The sequence below is a fragment of the Crocodylus siamensis genome, chromosome 10 (genome assembly GCF_052110815.1).
Source record: "Crocodylus siamensis isolate JL-2025a chromosome 10, ASM5211081v1, whole genome shotgun sequence".
In the NCBI taxonomy this organism is placed as follows: Eukaryota; Metazoa; Chordata; order Crocodylia; family Crocodylidae; genus Crocodylus; species Crocodylus siamensis.
Genome location: NC_143404.1, coordinates 8128656 through 8146034, shown reverse-complemented (window position 1 = coordinate 8146034; position 17379 = coordinate 8128656). Strand labels below are relative to the sequence as shown.

At 44.0% G+C, this 17379-nt stretch overlaps 1 protein-coding gene across 2 annotated transcripts in view; it reads right to left on the bottom strand.

Moving 5' to 3' along the window:
- Positions 1–17379, bottom strand: part of TRPC7 (transient receptor potential cation channel subfamily C member 7) — a 121506-nt gene that overhangs the window by 46303 nt on the left and 57824 nt on the right. For both annotated transcript variants that reach the window (XM_090064574.1, XM_090064575.1), the window contains exons 3-4: positions 13261–13425; positions 3221–3437 (exon numbers count right to left, since the gene is read on the bottom strand). In XM_090064574.1, the coding sequence (XP_089920700.1) occupies positions 3221–3437; positions 13261–13425 (382 nt within the window). The remainder of the gene's footprint in view (positions 1–3220; positions 3438–13260; positions 13426–17379) is intronic.

The following is a 17379-nucleotide window of genomic DNA, read 5'->3' as shown; positions in this document are numbered from 1 at the left end:
CTGGCAATTATAAAAACAGTTTCTACTAGGGTACATCTACACAGCCTGGGTAGCAGTATTTTGACGGATAATGATCCTGTGACGAGATAAAATTAAATCAGTGAAAAAGTACAATATCATGCCCCTGTGAGCTTTGGATAATATCATTATAAATAGCCAAAAAATGTTTTTTACCCAGGAAAAATTTCTATGAAAACTCTCCCTCGACACCAGTGGGAAATGTCGACTTCTCAACAAAAGACCAAATATACATGCAGTTCTTGGCAGCCAATAGCAAGAATGTTTTCAAACAAAAAAAGTAAAGTGTTGGAAACACCAAAAAATTTACGGTTGAAAACTAATGAACACAAATATTTCAGAGGTCACCCGGGATATTTTGAGAAACAACTAAAACTGCTTTCAGACGCTGCAAAAAAATTGAAAAAATGACAAGAAATCAGGCATGCTACAAAAATAAACTTCATGTAGTCAAAAGCTCAACATCTCGCTGGAGAAAAATGGATAGAAAAATCCCACCTATCTCTAATTATTATATTACAACAGTTCTCTTAAAAATTCAGGCTATCATTTGAGATACTACCTTTGATATACGAATAGCTCCACCTCAATTTTTATTCTCTGTCATAACATTAGCTGCAGATGTTAAGATAGCTAAAATAAAATATTTTTAAAGGTAATTGTTGTATATGCAGAGTTGGTGGGAGTGAAGCTATATTAGCATGGCCAGACAGTTTGGTTATGTTTTGTGATCTGGGCTTTCTTTTTCAGGGGAAACTGGATTCTTTCCTCCCAACTGGTTGTCCAGGAAATGAGGACAGTGAAATGGAGAAAGGGATAAAATGCAAATAACTTAGGTCATGGTGTGCATGCACTTTGGTACATGGGGCCTTTCTGATCCAGAGCCCACCAAAGACAAATCCTGTCGAGACTCCTCTTCTCTTCGGTGGGCTTGGGGCCAAGTCCATATTGAAGAGTTGGGTGAAACGTATACTTTTATTCACAGTCTTCTGCTTTGCTGTGTGTTGTGACTTGACAAGAGGTGGTTCTTCGGTTCAATGAAAAGGAGCTGCTAGAGAAGTCGGTTGCCATCACAGGCTCATTATAGATGAATTGTCCACAATTTTCAGAAAATGGGCCCGATTGCAAATGTTAATGGGAGTATAGAGTATAAGCGTGTTGTATGACAGTCATTCAACAGGGTTAAAAACCTGCTCACTGGAGCTAGTACCAGAAGAGTAGAGTGTCCAGACCTAAAAATTTCCAGGCAAACGACACTAACACCACTCAAATAGTACTAGCCAGAAAAATCTTAATAATAGAGTCATGGTTGCTTCTTGATGCCCTCATTTCCACTCAGCCCTGTTCTTTTAAAAACAATCTTGTTGTTATGGGGTGTAGGATGAGGGTAGTTTTGTTGTATATCACCTTACTATTCCTACTGAAGCACTATGATATAGTTTTTAGGTAAGCTTGCCAGAGAAGAAGCAGACGGCTAGCAAGCAGTGATTTTGAGAGGGCAAAGTTGCAATCAGAAAATCTCATTATACGCTGAAGCCTGTACAATGAGCCATCTTTCTTTCTTCTTGAAACCTGAAATAATTTGCCTTACACTAATGCTTTCTTCTTCCTCCCTCAAGAACTCACTCGGGCTGCCAGCCACCTGCAGCCTACAAAAAAAGAATCTCATGGCCAAAACCAAATCATCTCCTCCAAACTGTTTTAATATTGCTTCAACCCCCCCCCCCCCCGGCCCCAAAAAACCCCCTCACATATTATTCCATCTACTTTCCCATCTATTCTTTTTTTTTCTGTATGTGATTCTGCTTATTTGAAAGCCAGAAAAAAAAATGGAAGTGGAAACCAAAAGGTCACTCAATATAGCAGGCATCATCCAACTCCTAGGTTGCTGTAATTCCATTTACTTACATGCTGCTCTGGAGCCATTTGTCCTGATGTGAAAGACTGTGTGGAATAAAATAGGACCTTTGAAGCCTGATAAAGATTTGGCAGCTTTGATGCATTTTGCTTTCAGGAGATCTTTACAGCTAATTAGGATTAGTGGTCCAAGGTAACTGGCTTGCCAGTTATCCCTATGTGGTAGGTTTTGTCTGCAGGACTTGGAATGTCCTTAAAACTTCTAGTCTGTCTACTTTGTGCCCATGTGTTCCCCAATATCAGTGCTTATCAGCAATCATCAAGAGCTCAGCTAATTTCTTTGTTTCAGATGCATCCTATTGCAAACCTTCACCCGTCATTTCTTTCATACTGCTGGGATGCTCTTCCCCACTGGAAAACTCCTAGGAAAATTAAAAATCACTCCCAGTTTCTGTCTAGCTCTTCTCAACATTAAATTGCAAGGAACTTTAGGAAGAGCTAAGCATCATCATCTCCATCCTGGAGATGAGGAAACAGATACAGAGAGGTGGAGGGACTCAGTAGTGTAACTAGGCGTGGGTGAACAGAGAGCCACAATGGAAGCCCTTGAGGGAGCCCATGCTATGGTGGCGGCCCATGTGCAAGGTGTTAAGACTCTCCAGAACTACTCCCCAGCCTCCAGGCCTCATTACCTGCCACCCCTGGGTGCCAAAATTCCTAATTATGCCCTTGGAGGGACTCACCCAGCAGGTTCAATCAGGAATAGCACTCCTGAGTGCAGATGTAATGCGCTGTCCACCAGGGCAGTACCTTCCTTCAATTTAGTAGGACTCAAACTAATAGGGTTCTACAGAAATTACTGTACAACCCAGAGAATTATTGGTAACTGCTAACTTTTCTACAGGGCTATTTTTCTTTTGAGTCATCTCATTGAATGTTATAGAAGATGAGTAATTTCATATTAAATGCTGCAGAGCAGCCCAGAAAACTGTGTATAGAAGTTGGAATTTTCTATTAAACATACCTTTTTTTTTTCTTATAAGGGAAAGCATTCAACAAGTGCTCTGGGAGTTGAATCAGAACATCCTTTACAGCCCTTATCTCCAGACCCCAGCTGACTTCCTTCCCTTTGGACGGGGGGCTGGACTCGATGATCTTCCGAGGTCCTTCCAGCCCTAATATCTATGAAATCTATGAAGTAAATGCTGTTTTTGCATTCAATGGGCCCCAAATCAGGCTCCATCTTTTTTTTAATCTTTGGCTGATCGGCACCTATAATGTTTCATGTATCTCCAGTTATTTTGCACTTCTCCGTTATGTTAACAGACATTTTGGTTTTGCTTACCTAATACCCACTTCATGATAAGCAGTTCTGTCCAGGAGAACTGAGTTGTTTTCACTCTAAATATTTGTTTGGGATGGTCCGTGATGGTCTCATTTGGAAGGTTTTTGACCCCTTCAAATCGATCTGAGGCATTCACTACTAACAGTCCAAGGAAGATTGTGAAAGAAACTGCATGTGCCACAAATTTCATGAAAGGACTTCGGAGTGTCCGTCCCAGCTGAAAATGAAGCATACGTAAGACACAGTTATTTTTATTTTCTGGTCCATTTATCATATTCCCTAGCATTTTACTCTAAAAAAGATGAGCTCGTTTACACCTGGTAATGTCACTGATTACTCTGGGACATCACTACAGCTCAGGTGCTACAGCAGGTTTGCACTTGTTCAGTTAAAAAAATAAGGGTCCTTTCATGTGTTTTCTGCCAGCATTGGGATGCTAAATGCTTCTCTTACCACCCACCGATGCTTGTGTGACATGGCATTTTCATGTTTGCGCTATCAGAGATGAAAGAAGTGGTAAAAGTATGACTAGTGAAATTTAGGATATTATGGGCCCCTGATTCCCTCTTCTCCCATATACCAGTCTAAATTGGCATACAGCAGTGATGACATTAGCATAAAATTCTGCTACTTTGTTTTTAGGGCTCTGGGAAGCTTCCACAGCTGATTCGATTCGGAGGAGACTTGGCCCAATTCGGAGACTGAATCTCTGAATCTGAATCGAATCAGGAGACAATTAAAAGCTCCAAATCAATTTGAAGCATCTGAATCAATTTGGAAAAGCTTTAGAAAAGATTTGGCCACTTCAGAGATTCGGCCATAGACTAAACAGGCAGCTGCCAGCTGCCTCCAGCTGGTAAGTCTGTTGGGGCTGGGAGAGCAGGGAAGGAGGGATTGGGGTTGGGACAAGCTGCCCAGTTGGGGCAGGGGGTTGCGTTCCTTGGGGAGGGGGGCAGGGAATGGGATGCGGGCGCAGCAGCACTGGGAGCAGGGGTCTGCCCTGCTGCCATTTGTCCAGCTGGGGTGGGGTGGGCGGGGGATGTGAACATGGCTTACTCCAGGGAGAAGGGGGCAAGGGATCAGGACCTCTTAGGGCTTGTGGCAGAGTCCCCCCATGCAGCACGGGGCAGCAGGGATTGCCCCCCCCGCCTGGCATGCACGCAGCAGCTGTCACATTGCGGGGGTGCAACATGGCTCATCAGGGTGCCGCACACTGTCTGGTAGCTGGGGTGGCTCCACCTGTCAGCTGCAGCTTGGCAGGGCTCATCCCCAGCAGCCCCAGCTCCAAGGCAGCGCACAGCGTCCTGCCAAGCAGCACTGCAACCATGCCATGGGTCATCTGCCGCACAGGTGCCAGGTGGGGAGGGCGATCCATGCTGCCCCCCACTACCCTCCCACTGCATGAGGGAGCTCTGCCATGAGTACCCAGAGGCCCTGATCCCTGCTGCTGTAGCCAGAGAGTGCAGAGCTTTTCTTTTCTTTTTTTAAGTGCTGGGAGGCTGGGGCTGGGCAGGGGATGGGGTCGGGCAGGGTAGCCATGGAGGCTTCTCCCATGGTTCCCCCAACCTTGAGAGATGCAAGCACAGCTGCAGGAGCCATGGGAGAACCTGCAGCTGCCCAGCTGTGCCTGCCTCTCCCCAGGCAGTCTGAATCACCAAATCTCTCCTAATCAGCACCGAATCTTCTGAAGCTGATTCAGCCGAATTGATTCAAGACAATGATCTGAATCTCCAAATCGAATCACTGTCTTCTGAATTGGCTGAATCCAAATCCAAATTGCATACTCCCCTACTTGCACAGGCCTACTGGTTATCTAGCAAATCCCTCATTAATAGCTTGTTTGACATATTTTATTTAAAAGCTTCTTTAGTAATGCTCTCTTAATACAGATCAGTCTGATAATTATCTAGTGCAATTACTAGAGCAGCTACAAAGTTACCCAGTAAAACGTAAGGACTTCAAAGCAATACATCCATAAGTGATAGAGGGCTGATCTGAGCTATGCTCTCTTCTTGCAGCATTTGTCTTATCCCTATTCAGAAGCACTGCTTAGCTGTTAAATTAAATGCTCCTTATCTCATTATGTATTTTCCCTGATTTAAGAATACATTATTCTTAAAGAATATGACAGAGTTGTCAGAGTTTTTATTTTCTTTTGGATCAATGCCATCATGGAGGGTAACCCATTCCACAAATGCTTTCTTCTCATGTATAAGGCCTCCCATGCATTAGAAACATCCATAGTGTGGTCTTACCCATCAGTGACTCTCACACATGATGACTTATGCTCCAACCCTTCCTATGTATCCAATGCTTTGATTAATTGAAACAAAAATATATGGAGGAAAGGTTCAGGTTCCCCATTGCTATCAATTAATCAGCTCCTCAAGAAAGACCTACCTCTTTGAAAAAAGAGTTTAAGCCTACCTACTTCTTCCTTCTGTATCAAATTTCTAAAAGAAATTTACTGGGCAACACATGATTTTGCTTTTTGTCTATTTTTTGTCTGATTTTTTTAAAATGGGAAATCTTTTACAATTGCTAGAGCAGTTAAGCTTACTGGAAAACTTAGGTGAGAGAAATTCCTAGAAAATTTTTCACTATGTGTAAGTGGGAAACTATGATCCATGTCTGAGCCTCAAACCGGTGAAGCACTTAGATATATTCATAAGTCCCAGTGAAGTGAATGAAAAATGCTTAAATACTTCAGCGCTTTGTTGAACTGAGGCCTGAATTACTACAGAAAAATATAGCTTTGTAAGTGAAGGCGTCTTTTTAAAACAATCCCATCATTTCTTCTACTGGTTCTTCTGCCCTATGCAGGGAGTGTAGAGAAGGCTGAAGTTCTACTGATGGTACCATGCAGACGTGTTGTACAAGGGTTTAGTATGAAGCTTTGTCTGCATTATCAGTCCCACTATTGTCCTTGGACATTTTTCTAATACAGGCTGTAACTTTCCATACTGATGCCATTAAGTTAAGGAAACTGTAATTAAGAATGAGTGAAGCCTTCAGGTAACTATGGACATATGGGTCATTGCCTAGAAGTTGTTAAGAAAACGTATTTTAAACTTATACATGCCCAGTTCTATTCTGAATTCATTCCATGGGGAAAAGAAAGCTTCAGTGGACTATTGATTGCTACCTAGCTGCTGGAGGCCAGGATTTTTGTGGGTGATATATTTTATTGGACCAACTGCATGGCTGGGATAGATTTAGACAATAAAAGGTATCACCCACAAAAATCCTTGCCTCACACATATTTCTTGGACCATCACAGACACAACATCACTATAATACTACCTAAGGCATAGGTGCTCTTTTCTGTCAATTTATACTTTATATAATAGAGACCTGTAATTTATAAGATTCAAGTTGCATAGTCTGGATGATCACAGAAACAACCCTGAGCTATTACAGAAGCAGACGAACTCTATGGATATTATCATTTTGTTCTCTCCCGATATCATAAATTCTGTATTTGCTCAGCGTTACATCCATACTTTATCCTCTGTGGCCATGTCTATACTTGCGGCAGACTGCATAGTTGTTACTTGCTTATGCAAATACTAAATGACTGTGCGGTAACCCGAGTTACTGTGCAGTACCGTCGCCAAACATTTTTTTCCCCAACGCTACTGCACAACAGCAACAAGCTACGGCGCAGTAGCTCATTACTACTGTGCAGTAGCATCGCGTCACAGTTAGCGCCTGGCAATGGTATCACACTGTAACATCTGATGTTCCTCAGGAGAGCTTAGCATTTATTTCTTATTTTTCTGATCTTCACCGAAATCTAATTTTTAACTAAGTGCTGAAAGCAGTGACTGGGAGATTTTGTGAAAAATTAATGAAGCATCGGTTCTTTCAGATAACATACTGCCGTATGACAATAAAAGATGATTTTTTTTTGTTTTATTTTCTTAAATTATGTTCTAATTACACCTGGGTGCATAGCTGCTTGCGCATACTATTTGACAACTACCTAAATAATTCACAATAGTATGTGTCATCTAAAAAAGAAGGCAAAGCAATGCTTGATAGTGATTGATAACATGACAGTAACAATTACAGCCTACAAACAGCAAAGATCCATTTTTAAAAGAAAAGGTTGTTTCAGGATCCAACATACCTTATGTATTACTGAAAAAGAATAAAGCAAGCAGGCATACGAGCAAAAACAAACCATAAAAAGGCCATAGGAGAAAGGAAGGGTTTCAAGATAGAAATTCATCTGAATCAAGGAAGGAAGAAACAGTTTAAGGAAAATGTAGGTGAGGGATGTTAAATGTCTGATCCATGGGGCTTGTAAAAGGGCCAGGAACTCAGAGGCAGGGAGAGAGAGGAAAGGGCTCAACACTGAAATCCCTGGCACGGAGTCCCACTGCCACTTGCCCTGCTGCTGCCACCACATCTGAATCTGGCCTGCGAGGAGCAAAATGTTCCAGATGCAGCCGGAGGGGTAGGGCAAATTTGACACCCTTCCCGTGTAGACTATTCTTCTTTTTCCAGCGTTACTAGGAAACTAATTGAACAAGAGCAGGTGTGGTCATCAGGAGAAGAATAAGACTCCCTAGAATAAAAACACTAAGCTGGACCACAGTCAGGATGCCGGTGACTGAGGGTGTGGGCCTTCATTTACAATGCAGAGTGTGTGAAAAGCATGTCGCTCTCTGTACAAGGGAAGGAGTTTCTAAATTAGCCATGGTAACGTTCAGAATTGAGTTAGGTGCCACCTCTGTTCTGCTAGGAACAAAGGAATGACCTTACTTACATAAGCCTTGCACGCAGCCCACTGTCCTCCTGCTCACAGTGACATCAAAATAAGTATGTCTTAATTTTCATCCATCTGGCCTCTGGTCTTTCACTTCCTTAGATCTTCAAATGTTCAGTAATTTTGACTTATGAGGTGCCACTACACATGCTATTATTGTGATGCAATAAACTCTTGCTCAATTTGCCCCGCAGTCAGCTGCTCCTGGGCACAGCATTTACACGTGCAGCCAGGTCCGCAGCAATCTGAGCCACAGTGGAGCTGCCCCAAGCTGGCAGAGGGTCTGGAAGGTCAGCTCTGGGCTCCGGATAGTGGTGGCAGGTAGCAGAGTGGCTGGCTAGGGCGCGAGGGTGCTACAGTGTAGAGCTAGGTGGCAGGCAGCCCCTGCACTGTAGCACCCTTGTGTCCCATCCAGCACCTGTCACCTTCTACATGTGCATTTTGGTGGAGTAAATTACCCCATGATAGGATAATACAGCCCTTGACATTACTATCCTATGACTGAGTTAATTAATTTACTGTGCCATAATACTGGCCCATGTGTAGACTGTGATGCTTTACCATGGAGCTAATTAATCGACTCGCAAGTAAAGTAGATGCATCCTGAATTAGCATCAGATTTTTGTAACAATATCTCATTGAGACATATCGATCAGTACCCAGCTTTCTGAACCAAAAACATTGGCTTCTCCAGGCCTCAATATTTACTGATTTGGAAAACTGCAGAGCAAGAAAGCCTCATTTTTTGTCTCTGGCCTCTTTGTCTACCAAAAGCCAATAGTCTGCTCCTCTTTCATAGAGGTGACTGAGTAAACAGTTCATATTCAAATGACTTTTGGTGCCAAAAGATGCATGTAGCTGAATACAAGAGAAATTTTCAAAGTTAAGTTGCTAACTTATAGCATATATTGTGGCTTTTCAAACTGGGACAGTCAACATGATTTGGAAGTGAATGGAAACAACTCAAGAGCTGATAGCTGTAAATCATGGAGGAACCAAATACATCAGAGCAGAATTCCCACTGGGGGGTTCTAAGCTACAGACAGATCCTGTTCAGGATACACCTGCAGAAGAATTTCTCTAGATCTCTAGTGAATGGCATTTGCGTGTATGTAAAGACTGCAAAATTTAGCTGATACATTTTAAGACACGTGGAGTAGAAATTATCTTCATTGCTTGTCAGAACTAACTAGATACAGCTGGCCTAATAAAAGATAACATAACAAGCCCATCCTTCTTGTACATTTCCTGGACTGTCATGGCGCTGACAATACTCTAGCCCTGCTATATAACAGTAAGTCTTTCCAGATTTGTAAAGTTTGGCAGTATTTTTTGCAATACCCCCCTACAGGAGTCATGTTCATATGGGAGTCAAGGTTTATTCAACCCTGATGAGCAGAAAGGGAAATGCAAAACAATAAGCTCTAATTCTACTTACTATTTCCTTAATAGTAAGGGATCCAGCTACAACTGCAGCAAGCTACAGATACAGCTACAGCCAGCTATAGCTCCTCTTTTCTGTCACAGCAGCAAAATAGAAGAGGAAGAATAGTTACTGGAGCACAACTTCAGTTCTTATTTCCCCAAGTTTTTAGCTCCAGGTAAAAATTCTATGAGGAACAAAACCCTTTCAGCCTGTGGAAGAGAGTTCTGAGCCATCGTGGAGATGGTTAGTTCAAAAACAGAGACCTCCAAAGGTTCTGGTCCCTTCAGGGACTGCATTAAGCACCTGCTGAGGGAAGGTTAAGGGATTAAGGAAGGAGGGCACAACTTGAGCCTTCAGGGGTCCTTATGCCTTGCAGAGGCATCATAGAGCTGAGCTACTTTCCTTGTCCAAGCTTCCTTTTCAGAGTAATGAGTCTCTGCAACTGCAGGCAAAATCATTCAGGAGCCATCAGGACACCACTATGCTTCCTTGGTGTTCCTGAGTCCCAGAGTCCAGCTTTCCTTCAGTTGTGCCTCTAAGCATAGGCAACTGGTGGGGGGGCACATGCCCCCCCAACAAGGCTGTCCCTGCCATCACTACCAGAATCTGCAGTGCTCACCAGCCCTATCCCCACTGCTGATGCTGCCTGTGGCATCTGCGGCTGCTCACCAGTCCTGTCTTCACCGCTGCCAGCGGCATCTGTGGGTGCTTGACAAATCCTGTCCCTGATGCCACCGGCAGCACCTGTGGGTGCTCTCCAGTCCCGTCCCCACCCCTGGCATTGCCATCAGCTTCTGCAGGTGCCCCCCCAGACTCAGGAGGCATCAGTTGCCCATGCCTCTAAGCATCTACTACAGAGGGAAGATTCAGGTATAACTCTGACCTAGCTAACAAGTCCTTTTCACAAGATGAAGAGCATTGCCGGATTTCTCAGAGCACCTGAGCACCACCTAGGAACCTGCCCAAATCTCTCCATCTCCTTAGTGGGTACTATGATTGTCTCGAAGTCCACAAGGACACTGACCATCTGTGATGTGATGGGAGGCATGAGTGCCAAGAACCAGATCTTGGATCTAACAGCCATAATTTTGGGTGGTGTGGAAGAACAGTTAGAAATTATGTGCATTAGATTCATCTATTTATGTGTGTTATGGAACCATGCAGAGGGCCTTGGCAAAAAGCAGTGCTAATCCCTTCATCAAAAAAACACAATTAAAACAAATCCCTGCCTGCAGAGTCTCACAGTTTAAATTTGTGATATGATGCAGCATGTGAATCTGGCAAACTCTAGGATGAAGAGAGGGGAGGAAGAACTAAGGTGTCTGTGATAAGAGAGTGAGATTGCCTGGAGTAGTTAGTGCCTTATGTAGTAATTCTGAAATCAGTGGTTGCATTTACATATGCATTTTAATACGTGGTAGACTATCTTACTCAAAATTAAAGCATCATGTAAAAAACTGTCTGTGACCTTACTCTAATTCTCAGTAAAATAGTCTACTGTACATTAAGCATCACTAAAAAAGTGTGCAAATGCACTACAGCACAGTAGTGCAACCTAATGGACATTAATTTAGTACCTCACATTGGAGGTACTAAATAAAATGTGCATTAGAAAAGGTCATTAATGCTCATGTAGATGTGCCCAGTGGGTGTGTCTACACTTGTACTTTAATGTGTATTATCCTATTTTAATGCACGTTAAAGCATCAGGAAAAACTATGCGCTTTCACGAATGCACATTAAAATAGACTAATGCGGCTTTTTCTAGTAACCTCACAATGGATGAACCAAATTTAATGTTCAGTATCAAAAGCACATTAATGAATGTGTAGACACTCCAGTTAAAAGGTAGCCATATTCAGTTCCCCTCCCCTTTTTCAATGAAATACACGGGCTCAAGCATACTTTATACAGTAGCCATCACTTTTAAATGATTGCCTATGCCCTATTTCTATTTTAAAATTAGCCTCTGTTTTGAAGTCATGCTCTCAGCTTCATTTCACTTTTAAAAACTGTATTTTAAATGTCTGCATACATATGTTATTTATAGAAATAATTGATCTATCTGCTATTATAAGTTGCCAGCCTCTGCCTGTTTATAACCAAGAATATACAAAGCGATCCTCTGTTTTTGCAAAAACTGAAGCATATCCTTAAGTTTACAGAGGGCAAGCACCTACACATGCATTTATGATGGATGCAATAAGGTGTCTACATGTGCATTTCAACACAGTAACTAATCTGGTGTAAATTAGATACATGCAAGATGCAGGTATGAATTTTCCACTGAAGTCAGTATAAGTTGCCATATTTACTGTATAGTACAGGCATGCACACGTAGACATGCACGCATACTGCGCAGTAATATTGGTTACTGGGCACTAAATGTACATGTATAGATGCACCCAGGGGTCAGTAGCTCCATTCAATGCAATAGCTGTAAAATTAACTGCATATTTTTAAAGCAAGCTCAGGTGTTCCTTTTGGATTGGGGCACAATCATTCCAGTTACCCATTTGCTCTTGAAATGTTTTATTTTCTTTTAACATGCAGGGAAGCACCATTATAAATTAAGGCTCTAAAGGAAAGTTGTTCTAATGGATGCTAATGAGTCATTATAAGCTGAACCCTTGAAAAAATAAGATTCCCATTTTCAATTAACTTGAGAAATAGAGGCTAGTCTTGGTTATTTTGAAGGATGCTGGGTTTTAAACATCACTTATAATCTCATCTATTCTAGAAGCCCATCTGTTTTCTAGACGATTAGTCTTAAAATTAATCTTTTCAAATTATAGTCTCTCCTTAATGCACACCAATGGGTCAGTCATTTCTTGGGTTTAGCAAATTTAGGAAGGATTCTTTACAGACATTTAAAGCATATGAGACAAAATGCTTTGAGGACTGAGTAAGCTAGCAATCCAGGGGTCATTCCTGTCACTTTTTTGTGCATTTCATAATCACTTTGTTAAAGACGCTGCCTAATGGATAATATGGGCGACTGCTGTTCACGAAGAAATTGTTCTATTTTTTGTCCGGAGCAGTGGAAAAAACGTTATTTATTCCTCACCAAATAGCCATTTATTTCCACCCCTCTGAGCACTTTCTCTTAGGATGGAAACCTACCAGAGAATTGTTACAGCAGACAATTGTTAGTGTTACTGGCCTCCCAATGGCTGGCTCTGGTCCCTTCATCTCTAAGTCTTAGCAGCACTTAACCCTGTCAGTCACCCAATGGCCATAATGGAAATGGAGCAACTTTTAATGTTGTTTAAACTTTGCCCCCATGATTTGGAGACTGGGCTGTATTTTGCTATTGGGTATCATGACTCGCTTTATTCTTCATCTTGACAAGCTACGGGTTGAATCTCTACTTCATTTTCCCTGCCTCCCATGATGCCCGCTAGCTACAAATAAAGACAAGAGAAACAAAGAGAAGCCAGAAAGGTCCAATGCAGAGAGGAGGAACCCCTCCCCATGCCCATCCACACCCAATACAAAATGGAAAGAGAAAACAATACTGAAAGGATCTTTTCCCTTCATTGACCTACGTTTTCTCCTCTTTTTCTCCATCTCACTCATACTTTCTCACATCCTTCCCACTGCAACCTAGTTCCGTTCATGCCTTCTTATATTTTCTAATCTCCTTCCCCATCTTTATTACTCTTAAAAGACAAACTGCAAAAGACTCCCTCTTACTGCCCTAGCACTTCAGTTAAAACTCTCCCGGAGTTTTAATGTGGAAAAACCACATTAGTTTAGGAGGAAGAAACAGTTTTGTCTTCAGTCCAAGACACCGGGCTTTAATCACCATAGGCAAGATGCACCTTAGCCAGTCTGTACCTTACTGCAGGGAGCAATCCAGTACGCTATGGCAAGGAAAGGCAGGCCGATGGAGACTCCGAAGACCGCCAGGAATTTCACAGCGATTGACTGCTGCCGTAAGCCTGAGAGGTTTTCGTACCACAGGGTGAGCAACTGCTGCTGGCAATTGGGATGAGCGACAAACTGTAAAGAAAAAAAATAATGAATTAATAAAATCACTGATAGCTGTGCCTGATGATTAGGAGACTTCAGGAGGGGGCTGCTATGTGGGGTAGAGACGCGCTGTGGGTTTTACCTCATTTCTCTGCCTACCAGAGCCAGACACGATTCATTCTGTTTAATCAGCCACAGTTTATGCCACGGCTGTTTAGACAATTGTAAATCAGTCTCTCACAGCTGGCAGTCACCAGCACCACGTGTTTAGTCACTATCTTCTGTTTCCCCTCCCTTCTAGGAATGCATATGGGTGTCCCAGATCAGGCCAGTGATGTGTCTAATGGAAAATCCTGGCTCTCAGAGTGGCCAAAACAAATCTGATGCGAGGGGCTGAATCTGAACCTGCAGCTGCAGGAAAACCTGTGGATTTGGCACAGCTGGAAAGAGTGTTGTCTACATGCTTTACAATTATAGTGCCATCATATAATAGCTACATATAATAATTGCAAATATAATAGTTACATATAATAAAGGACAACTAAAATATAATATTTATAAATATAAATCAAATAAGAAATAACAAATGTCTAAATATGTGTAAAATATAATAGTTACATATACTAAAGGACAGATAAAGACTTCACTCTGGTTTTTTTAATGCATGCTCTATAATGGGGTGTGAGGGTGCAGGATTTATTTTAGGAATATGGATCCCCAGTTCACCGTTCATCCTCCTGTCATTTTTCATGGTTATGAACCTCCTAGGAACTTTGCCTGCTCTTCATCGGTTTGTTAAGAGGGATTTCATAGACATCAGGGCTGGAAGGGACCTCGGGAGATCGAGTCCAGCCCCCTGCCCAAAGGGCAGGAAGTCAGCTGGGGTCATAGGATCCCAGCAAGATAAGCATCCAATTTACTCTTGAAGGTGTTCAATGTAGGTGCTTGAACCACCTCCGCTGGCAGACTGTTCCAGACCTTGGGGGCTCGGACAGGAAAGAAATTCTTCCTTATGTCCAGCCTGAAACGGTCTTGCAGGAGTTTGTGACCGTTCAACCTTGTCATCCCTTGGGGCGCTCTGGTGAATAAATGTTCCCCCAGATCCTGGTGGTCACCCCTGAGAAACTTATAGGTGGCCATCAGATCACCCCTGAGCCTACGCTTTTCCAGGCTAAAGAGTCCCATGGCTCTCAGCCTGTCATCGTAAGATCTGTTTTCCTGACCTCTGATCATGCGCGTGGCTCTCCTCTGGACTCTCTCAAGCTTCTCCACATCCTTTTTGAATTGTGGAGCCCAAAACTGGACACAGTACTCCAGCTGCGGCCTCACCAAGGCCGAGTACAAGGGGAGAATGACGTCCCGGGATTTGCTCGAGAAGCATCTATGGATGCACGCCAGCATTTTGGTCGCTTTACTAGCCGCAGCATCGCATTGCAGGCTCATGTTCATCTTGTGGTCAATGATGACCCCCAAGTCTCTTTCTTCTGTAGTGCTATCCAACGTAGCACTGCCGAGCCTATAAGGAAGCTGCAGGTTTTTCCTCCCAAGGTGGAGAACCTTGCATTTTTCGGTGTTAAACACCATCAGGTTCTCATCTGCCCATTTGCTGAGCTTGTCCAGGTCAGCCTGGATCACCCGCCTATCTTCTGCCGTGGATGCTTTGCCCCAAAGTTCGGTGTCATCGGCGAACTTGGCCAGTCCACTCCTGACTCCAATGTCCACATCATTAATGAAGATGTTGAACAGGATGGGTCCCAGGACAGAGCCTTGAGGGACCCCACTGGTCACAGGGCACCACGATGAGTGACTGCCATCAATCACAACCCTCTGGGTCTGACCACGGAGCCAGTTTCCCAGCCAGCGGATCGTGGTGGACCCAAGGCCACAACTGGCCAGTTTGGCCAAGAGGTGATCATGGGATACCAGATCAAAAGCATTTTTTAAGTCAAGATATATGACATCAATCTCTTCTCCCCTGTCCAGGTGATAGGTCACCTGGTCATAGAAGGAAATGAGATTGGTCAAACAAGACCTACCCGCAACAAACCCGTGCTGGCTATCCCTTAGGATGTTAGCCTGGGCCAGTCCATCAAGGATGGCCTCCTTAATAAACTTTTCTAAGATCTTCCCCAGGATAGAAGTCAGGCTAATGGGCCTGTAGTTAGCCGGATCCACTCTCCTCCCTTTCTTGAAGATCAGCACCACATTGGCCTTCTTCCAGTCTTTGGGCACTACACCAGAGCGCCAGGAGTTTTCAAAGATCCGTGCCAGGGGCTGGGCTATGACGCTCGCCAGCTCCTTGAGTACCCTGGGGTGCAGATTGTCAGGGCCGGCTGACTTGAAGGTATCCAGCTTCTCAAAGTGTTCCTTCACGAGGTCAGCATTGATGGAGGGTAGGGGATCCCCATCACCCGGATCTCCCTGTCCCATAGCAGGCATGGGCGCCCCATGGGACTGATGAAAGACTGACGCAAAGTACCTATTTAATAGGTTGGCTTTTTCCTGGGCATCAGTTGTCAGTTGCCCCATCTGGTTTAGCAGGGGTCCAACATTGCCCTTGCTTTTCCTCCGGCTCCCCACATGTCTGAAAAAGGACTTTTTGTTGTCCTTGATGCTTGAAGCTAGTTGGAGTTCAGTTGCAGCCTTGGCTTTCCTGGTTTGCTCCCTGCAGGACCGGACCAGTGCAGAATAATTCTCCTTGGAGGTGAATCCCATCCTCCATCCTTTGTAGGCTTTCCTTTTTAGCCGCAGGAGGTCCGCTAGGTCCCTGGAGAGCCAGGAGGGCTGCTGTGCCTTCTTGCTGCCTTTCCTCCGTGTTGGAATAGATTTAGCTTGTGCATTGAGGATCACTTCCTTGAAAAGCAACCACTCTTCTTGAACTCCCCTCTCCCTGGGGTCATGGTCCCTGAGGGCCTGACCGACAAGCCTCTTGAGCTTGTCAAAGTCGGCTTTTCTGAAGTCAAGGACTTCTGTGTTGCTGACTGACTTGCCAGCTTTATGGTGGATGGTGAAGGTGATCAGCTCGTGGTCGCTGTCACCCAGCTTCCCATCAATCACTAGGTCGCCGATTAGGTTGTCCCCCCTAGCCAGTACCAGGTCGAGCAGCGCTTTGCCTCTCGTTGGCCCATAGACTTCTTGAGTCAGGTAGAGGTCATCCACACATGAGAGAAAGCTTTGCAACTGCTCAGATTTTGCTGAGTGATCTTCCCACGAGATGTCCGGGTAATTGAAGTCACCCATGACAACCAAGGTCCTGGAGCAAGCGGCCTCAGTCAGTTCCTGGGCAAACTCCTGGTCAAGCTCAGGACTTTGAGTGGGAGGTCTGTAGTAGACTCCCACCGTTGTGTCCCCGGTGCCGTATTCCCCATGAATTTTTACCCAGAGGGTCTCTAGCTGTCCATGCTGGTCTCCAACATCAGCTTGCAGGGACATGTAGCTTTCCTTCACAAAGAGAGCTACCCCCCCGCCCCTTTTGTCAACATGATCCCTCCTGTACAGGGTATAGCCCTCTATCCCCGTGGTGCAGTCATGGGTGGAGTCCCACCAGGTCTCCGTTATCCCAATGACGTCATAATTCTTTGCACTGAGCAGGAGGACGAGCTCCTCCTGCTTGTTGCCCAGGCTCCTGGCATTAGTGTACAGGCAGGCAAGTGTCCCCTTGAGGGTCTTGCCTTGCCCACAGATTGTGCCAGGGCTGGGGCAGGGGTGGGCTCCCTTAAGTGCCTTGGTCTGCTGGCTTTGCAAGGGTCGCTCAGTGGGCCAGCAGTGGCAGTAGTCCCCCCATCCCCCAGATTGCAAGGAGGCAATACATAAATAAATACATAAAAAGATTTTTAATAATATCTTTGCTAAAGGCAAATGCATGGTCCAAAGAATTTTGTGCAAGGCAATTTGCTAATTATTATTTTTGAAAAGTCAAGTCAATATTCACATTTCCAGAAGGAAGAAAAAAGCAATCTTGCCTTGGAGAGCATCCAATATTGT